This window comes from Ursus maritimus, unplaced genomic scaffold (assembly GCF_017311325.1).
Source record: "Ursus maritimus isolate PB19 unplaced genomic scaffold, ASM1731132v1 scaffold_4, whole genome shotgun sequence".
NCBI lineage: Eukaryota > Metazoa > Chordata > Mammalia > Carnivora > Ursidae > Ursus > Ursus maritimus.
This window is the reverse complement of record NW_024426552.1, coordinates 80,528,264-80,536,574: the sequence shown is the minus strand read 5'-3', so window position 1 is coordinate 80,536,574 and position 8,311 is coordinate 80,528,264. Positions and strand designations below refer to the sequence as shown.

Genomic DNA, 8,311 nt, shown 5'->3' with positions numbered 1-8,311 from the left:
GGCGGCGGCGGCGAGCGGAACTTCAGCCAGAGGGGCACTCCCGCTTCCCCCTCTGGCTCGTCAGCTTCCACCTGCAGCCCCTCGGCCCCCGCGTCCCGCGGGACCGGGACGGCGACGGCGGGGGCATGTGGCGCTGGGTCCGGCAGCAGCTGGTAAGTGCCTCCTCTCCTCCCGGACGTCCGCCGCCGCGCGGCTTCTCGGGCCCGGGCGGCGGGGAAGGGCCGGCGGCGCGGAGCCGAGAGGCCCGGGCGCGGGCGCCGGGCTAGGCCGCGGCGAAAGCGGGCGCGGGGCGCACAGCTCCCGCACGAATCTCGCCTCCGAGCCGGGGACGCCGAGGCCGGCGGGAGGCGGCTGCTTCCTGCCCGCGCTTCTGGTTTCCCCGGTTCTCGCCGCTCCTGGGCGCCGCGGCCGCGAGCGGGGGTCCCGAGCGGGCTCGGCGTCCTCCAGAGGAAACAGGGCGAGGGAACGGAAAGAGTAGGTTTTGGGGAGAGACGAGAGGCTTCTGTTTCCTGCCCCTAACAATTTGGGACACGTTTGGGGGAAGGGGAGGACTTATCTTCAGCTCCCTCTTGTCACTGTTTTCAGTTAGGGTGTCACGATTCATGTTGCGTTAGTTATCAAGGAGGAGGGTACCTTATCTAATGTAACCATTCGCCTCAAAAGAAATTTTACTCAAGCTCTAAGTGAGGGAAAGAGAAAATATTCCAGCACCGCGTCTGCTTTCGGAAAAGAGGTGTACCAAAGTTATGAAGGACTGTTTTACCCTTTTATCTTGTCCTCACCCCACCCCAGTCAAACTTTTGGATGTGAACCCTACTTTTTCCCACTCTCTCAAGGCAGTTTGAACGACACAGGTTTGGAACCGGTGGTTAACTTCTGAGTTTTACTGGAACATCTGGAGGAAAAAAAACCTTAGAAAAGGGTGATTTAAGGCACATAAAAAGCGCCACCTTTCCCAGAATTAATTCAGAGAGAAAAATCTTTCCTGCCTCCTGGCAACTACGGCCGAGAAAATACAGCACTAACGCGACAGTGACAATGAGGACAGAAATTGTTCTTAGCTGAAGAAGCCTAACCTTATCTCCATGATGAGGTCTTTTGCTGGTTGCTGCTTAATTTCTAAATCGCATTAATTAATTCTTCTACGGTTCAGTGTTCTCATTTCCTGATTCGAAAGGCAATGCAGCAAAAACGGTTTTTGTGGCACTTTAAAGATTTTGTGGGACCAGTGCATTGATACCTCTTTTTCCCTGCTCTCGAACAGCATTTTAATGTTAAATCTGTTTCAGAGCCAGCCTTCTGTTAATTCATTTTGTAAAGGGCATCACTCAGGAAAGTATCTTATAGATAAAACTGAAACTGCCTGCCGCTCAAACAAATGTTGGCTTCCTATTTTTAGCTAATTGTAAATTCAGGTATCACACACACACACACACACACACACACACACAGGCCTTATTAGGAAATTAAGCTAATGATGTCATTATAATACCATACTGTAATACCTTGGCCTTGTTGCTATAAGCCATAGCACAACTTGACTCTGAAAGTTAATTATTACAGGTCTGATCTCATGCTTTTGATTTGCCGGTCTTCATGTGGAGAAGATTTATTTATCTAATACTGTTTTTGTGTGGTAGGAAGATCATTCTAAAATGGTTTCCTTAAAGCTTTTCCTAGTAGATGAAGACACCGCTTCTAAGTGTTAGGTATTTCCGCTAACCTGAATAAAATCTCGATTGTATAACCACTCTCATCTTCAAGACAGGCAATCTGGTAATGTTTTTTAAAATGGCTTCAAATGAACACAACTAAAAGGAAGGGCAGGAAGTTGTATGGTTAATTTACAAGACACCTGCCTTACTGGGTGATTAACAAGTTGAACAAGTTGCTGTGCATAAAAAATGCTATCTCTGACATTTCGCTGCTCACCTCGGTGGTTTTACTTTTAAGTTATCAGATCTCCTAAGTATGTAATCAGATCTGTGCCAATGTAGGACTTTGTATCTCTGATTACGTTTGTACAGTCACTTAAATTATATATATGGATAGTGGGTACAAAGAGTAATGAAAGTATATTTTGCTATCTTGGGCATAAATGGCTATTTTAGTTACTACACCAGGAATTATTCAACTCAAAGTTAGTTTAGATTATACTTCCATTTGCTCAATGGATTTTGTCACCATGTCTTTTAACATTCTTAAAGATTCATTTTAAAAATTCAGGTTAAGTGGGACAAATTTGGGGAAATTAAATTGCAGGGACAGATTTTTTTTTTAAATTATAAACACTTTATTCATTATATGAATCCTGATTTTTAACAGCTTAGGTTGTCTTGCCAAAAAAAGTTTTTTGTCATTTTATTACAAAAATAATTCCTATGCTCTAGTAATTTGTAATTTAAAAACACTTTGACTCCTTATCTCCACAAAGTATTTTCATTTCTTGACACAATGAGAAAACTCAAAAGGTTGATGTTCTTCAGCTTGGGAAAGCGGAGTGGAAAGAAAAGATTGGCATATCCTTTTTTGTTTATCTTTTGTTCTTTTTTTGGCTTACAGTGCTAAAGTTAGTTTAAGAAAATTCTAAGCAAAATTTCTTATGATGTTTTTCTGGTACAGTTAGTATTCATAGTATACTCATTTCTGACAGCATATTATGTCTGTTAATCCCTTAGAGATGACAACACCTTGATTATAGTAGTGGTAATGCTATTAGCTACTCACTATATTCTAATATTTGGATTTGTATGGTAGCCATTAACCACATTAGCTATTAAAATTAAATTAGAAATTCATGTGCTTATTAGCTACCATATTGGACAGTTCAGAGTAGAACATTTTCTATTATCACAGAAAATTCTGTTGGACAGCACTTCTTTAGACTTTTTTTATTTTAAAGTAGACTCCACGCTAGGCATGGGCTTGAAGTCACGACCCTGAGATCAAAACCTGAGCTGAGATTAAGAGTTGGATGCTTAACCAACTAAGCCACCCAAGCGCCCCACTTCTTTAGACTTTTAAATGAAAGTCTTTGGTAATGTGTATTTTAGTTGACGTGTAATATTTCTTTACAGGACAGTATAATGCTGTGCTTTTAAAGCATTTACCATGTGCAGACATTATAATGCTAAATACTGGAGATATTAATGTAGGCCTTATTCATCTCTGTGTGTTCAGTGTCTCAGCGTACTTGACATAGAGTAGACATTGGGTACATGTATGCTGACTAAATGAATAGCTAAGGGAAGAAAGAATGAATCCATAGTATTTCTTCTGTGTTTAGAGATAAAAATGACAAAATTCAAGATTGACCACTCCAGAAGAAAGCTCGAAAAGTACTGTAATTTTATAAAAATACGACTTAATCTTGCCATACCAGGATACTGTTTCTTAAATTGTTCTGTAAAGTAGTACCTTCAGATTTGTATTGGCAATAGCGAAAGGGCTGGTGAGATTGTCTTCTGATTCGCTTAGAAAGATGGCAAGCTGTTAACCTAAACTTTCAACTTTCTGTTCTCTCACACTTACCAAACTTGTTTATATCTGTAGTTAATTCTTCCCTTTCCACCTGTCACAGAAAAGGGTGTGACTGTCCTCTTTTCCAAACTAACCAGTCCACTCGTGCTCTTAATCTTGTTCTTTCATCCTGCTCTCCATACCCCCTATCAGTTATCTATAGTATGTTTACCCTAGTCTTTTCCTTCAACATGTGAACATGTTCAAGCCTCCCTCTACTATTTTACTTTGCCCTGTACTAGTAGCTCTCAAATTCTTTTCAGTTTTCTAGAAAATAGATCTGTGTAATTGTGCTGTCCAGTACACTTGAAATGTGGCTAGTTTGAATAAAGATATTCTTAAGTATAAAATACACACGGGTTTCAAAAACAGTACAAAAAATAATGTAAAATATCTCAATTTTTATGTTGGTTACATGTTAAAATAATATTTAGGATATATTGGGCGAAGTAATATTCAATTAATTTTTCCTGTTTCTTTTTATTTTTCTAATGCGGTTACTAGAAATTTTAAAATTATATATGTGACTTGCATTTGTGACATGTTATATTTCTGTTAGTGGTGCTGCATAACATTAAAAGTGTGTTCGTGTTTCTGTATAGCACACAATATAAGTCTAGGTATCTCACTCACTAGACTGTAAATATGTTTGTCTTGTTCATCTTTATATCCCTTGTACTCAGGACAGCAGCTGGCCCGTTCATTGTAGGTACCCACCCACCAAATGTTGGTTGAATTAATGAATGAGTATCATATTTATTTCAGGGTCAGTTTAGAAGTACCTTTGTTCTTTGCTTTTCTCTCAAGAGTAGGAAAAGGAGGCACAGGCCTATGGTAGTATTATTTTGGTGTAGCTAAGTAAGTTTTAACCTCAGGAATTAATGTTAAGAATCTAGATCTTTGAATATTTGCTCCATTTATCTCTATCTTTAGACACATATTCTTAGATATCCACTTTTTCATTTAATAGGGAGGTCAAGCATTAAAGGAATCCCAAGTATCCCAACAGCACTGAAATAGGGACCTTGCTTAGATCCTCCAAAAGAACCTTATGATTGCTATTATTGTCATTAAATATCCCTTCAATCCCTGCAGTCTGTGTTCAACATAGCAGCCACAGTGATCTTATTAAAAACACAAGTTGGATCATGTAATTCTTGCGGTTAAAACCTTCTAAGGATTTGCTTTCTTGCTCAGAGTAAAAAGGTCTGCGCTTGATCTGTATCTCTTGTGTACCGTCCCCCCATGTTGCCCCCCCCCCCCCCAAAATCACTTGTCCTCTCCTACCACTCTTCCCTCACTTTGCTTTTTTCACACTGGCTGCATTGCAGTTCATCAAAAGTGTTAGGCATACTTCAATCTCAGGATCTTCACCCTGCCTGTTACCTCTGCCTGGAATGCCACCCTCCCCAACTTCCCCCACCCCCTTATCTGCTGGTTCCTTTACTCCCTTCAAGTCTTTGTTCAATTGTTACTTATCAATGAGGCCTTTTTTGGACATTCAATATTAAACTGTAACCCTTCCCAGTACTTCCCTATCCCTCTTACCTGCTTTTTATTTCTGTAAGTACTTAACACTATTTAACATACTCTATAATGTACTTGTCTCCTTTACCTCGTGAAGGCAAGGATTTTTGTCTAGTTTTAGTTCATTTATTTACTCATTCACTCGAACATTTTCTGAACAGCTACTCTGTGATAGCATGTTGCTGGGCTCTCAAACACAAAATAAAGCAGACTTGTCCTACTTGGTCTTCTAAGATCTCTTCATCCCAAATGGATATTTGGATTGTTGTGATTTTTTCCTATTACAAAATATGTTGCAGTGGCCATTCTTATGTCTATGTTTTTGGGGTTTTTTAAATTGAAACACTTAGAAGTGGAATTGCTGTAATGGGGTGTGTACATTATAACTATTACATGTATTGCCAAATTATTTTCCAAAACGTGAGAGTTCCCCTTTCCCTACCTCTTGGTCAACACTTTGTACTGTCAAACTTGAAGAAATTTACCAATCTGGATGGGTGTGAATTGTAATTTATTTTGTTCTAATTTGCATTTTCCTGATTGCTAGTGAGATTCAAGTGTCCTGTATTTCATTCACATGAATAGATTGTTCATTTTTCTATGGGATAGTTTGTCTTTTCCCTATTAGTTCTTTCTGTAGTCTGTATTCTAATTCTTTGTTGTGGTTGTAAATATTTTCTTCCAGTTCACCCCTTGTATGTATTTAACTTTGTTGATGGTGTCTTTTTTTGATAGAGAAATTTTAAATTTATTTGTAGGTAAATTTACTAGGACTAATGATTTTGGTTTTTATTAGTTGTTTAGATATTCCTTTCCTATACCAGCATCATAGAACTGTTTTTCTAGTGTTTTCTTCAAATTGTCTTAAAATTTAGTTTTTCAACATTTAGGTGTCTAGTATATCTGGAATTGATTTTTATGTATGGAAAAGAGAATATACTTTCTCCCACATGGAAAGTTATTTGTCCCAGTACTTTTTATTGAATGAGCTATCTTTTCCCCACTAATGGATGTTGTTTGCTTTCTCTGTTATATGCCAGCATTCTCTTGCAAATATCATGTTCTCTTCCTAGATTGTCTGTTTAGTTGCATTCACCTGTTGATCTGGTGCACCAATAATGCACTGTCTTTTTTGTTAAGTTTTTAATTTTGATTCCAGTGTAGTTAGCATACAGTGTTATATGAATTTCAGGTGTATAATATAGCGTTTCAGCAATTGTATACATTACTCAGGGCTCATCATAATAAGTATACTCTTAATCCCCCTCACTTATTTCACCCATCCTCCCACCCCTCCCCCTCTGGTAACCATCAGTTTGTTCTCTATAGTTAAGAGTCTGTTTCTTAGTTAGGCTCTTTCTCCTTTTTTTTCTCTTTGCTCATTTGTTTTGTTTCTTAAGTGAGATCATATGGTATTTGTCTTTCTATGACTGGCTTATTTCGCTTAGTATTATACTTGCTAATGTTATACTTGAATTATACTTGTTGCACATGGCAAGATTTCATTCTTTTTTATGGCTGAGTGATATTCCGTTGTGTATATGTAACACATCTTCTTTATCCATTTATCTATTGGTGGACACTTGGGCTGCTTCCATAATTTCGCTATTGTAAATAATGCTGCTATAAACATAGGGGTGCGTGTATCCCTTTGAATTAGAGTTTTTGTATTTTGGGGGTAAATACCCAGTAGTACGATTACTGGATCATAGGATAGTTCCATTTTTAACTTTCTGAGGAATCTCCATCCTGTTTTCCATAGTGGGTGCACCACTTTGCTCTCCTACCAGTAGTGCACAAGGGTTCCTATTTCTCCACATCCTCTGCAACAGTTGTTTCTTGTATTTTTTATTTTAGCCATTCTCACAGGTGTGAGGTGATATCACGTTGTGGTTTTGATTTGCATTTCCCTGATGACAAGTGATGTTAAGCATCTTTTCATGTGTCTGTTGACCATCTGTATTTCTTCTTTGGAGAAATATCTATTCATGTCTTCTCCCCATTTTTAAATTGGATCATTTGTTTTATGGGTATTGAGTTGTGTAAGTTCCTTATATACTTTGGATACTAAGCCTTTAACGGATATGTCATTTGCAAATATCTTCTCCCGTTCAGTAGGTTGTCTTAGTTTTGTTGATTGTTTTCTTTGCTGTGCAGAAGCTTTTCATTTTGATGTAGCCCCAATAGTTTATTTTTGTTTTTATTTCCCTTGCCTTTGGAGACATACCTAGAAGAAAACTGCTACCTCCAGTGTTGGAGAAATTACTGCCTTTTCTCTCTTCTAGGATGTTTATAGTTTCCAGTGTCACATTTAGGTCCTTAATCCATTTTGATTTTGTAAGATTGTTTTGGCTGTTCCGAGTCTTCTGTGGTTCCATACATATTTTAGGATTATTTGTTCTAGTTCTGTGAAAAATGTTATTGGTATTTTGATGGGAATACATTAAATCTGTAGGTTGTTTTGGGTAGTATGGACATTTTAACAGTATTTGTGCTTCCAATCCAAAAGCATGGAATATTTTTCCACTTGTTTGTGTTGTCCTCAACACCTTTCTTCAGTGTTTTATAGTTCTCAAAGTAGGCTTTCACCTCTTTGGTTACATTTATTCCTAGGTATTTTATTATCTTTGGTGCAATTGTAAATGGGATTACTTTAATTTCTCTTTCTTTTGCTTCATTATTAGTGTTTAAAAGTGCCAGAAATTTCTGTACATTGATTTGTAACCTGTGACCTTACTGAATTCATTTATCAGTTCTAGTTCTTTTTTGGTGGAGTCTTTAAGGTTTTTTTATATATAATATAATGTCTTCTGCAAATAGTGAAAGTTTTACTTTCCTTACCAATTTGGATGCCTTTTATTCTTTCCTCTTGTCTGATTTCTGTGGCTAGGACTTCCAGTTCTATGTTAAATCCAGTATTGTGTTAAATAACAGTGGTGAGAGTGGACATCCCTGTCTTGTTCCTAATCCTAGGAGAAACATTCTCAGTTTTTCCCCATTGAGTATGATGTTAGCTGTGGGGTTTTATATTGGACTTTATTATGGTAAGGTATGTTCCCTCTAACCCTACTTTGTTGCAGGTTTTTACCATGAATGGATGTCGTTCTTTGTCAAATGCTTTTTCTGCATCTATTGAAATGATCCTATGGTTTTTATCCCTTCTTTTATTGAAATGATGTATTACATTGATTGACTTGTGGATATTGAACCACCCTTGCATCCCAGGGATAAGTCCCACTGATTGTGATGAATCATTTTTTTAATG

At 38.0% G+C, this 8,311-nt stretch overlaps 1 protein-coding gene across 5 annotated transcripts in view; it reads left to right on the top strand.

Annotated features, from left to right (window-relative positions):
• The first annotated feature begins 6 nt into the window (after positions 1-6).
• The window catches only part of ATP11B (ATPase phospholipid transporting 11B (putative)), a 111,884-nt gene continuing 103,579 nt past the window's right edge, over positions 7-8,311 (top strand). For all 5 annotated transcript variants that reach the window (XM_040621555.1, XM_040621552.1, XM_040621554.1 and 2 more), the window contains exon 1: positions 7-152. In XM_040621555.1, the coding sequence (XP_040477489.1) occupies positions 126-152 (27 nt within the window). In that variant the 5' untranslated portion in view covers positions 7-125. The remainder of the gene's footprint in view (positions 153-8,311) is intronic.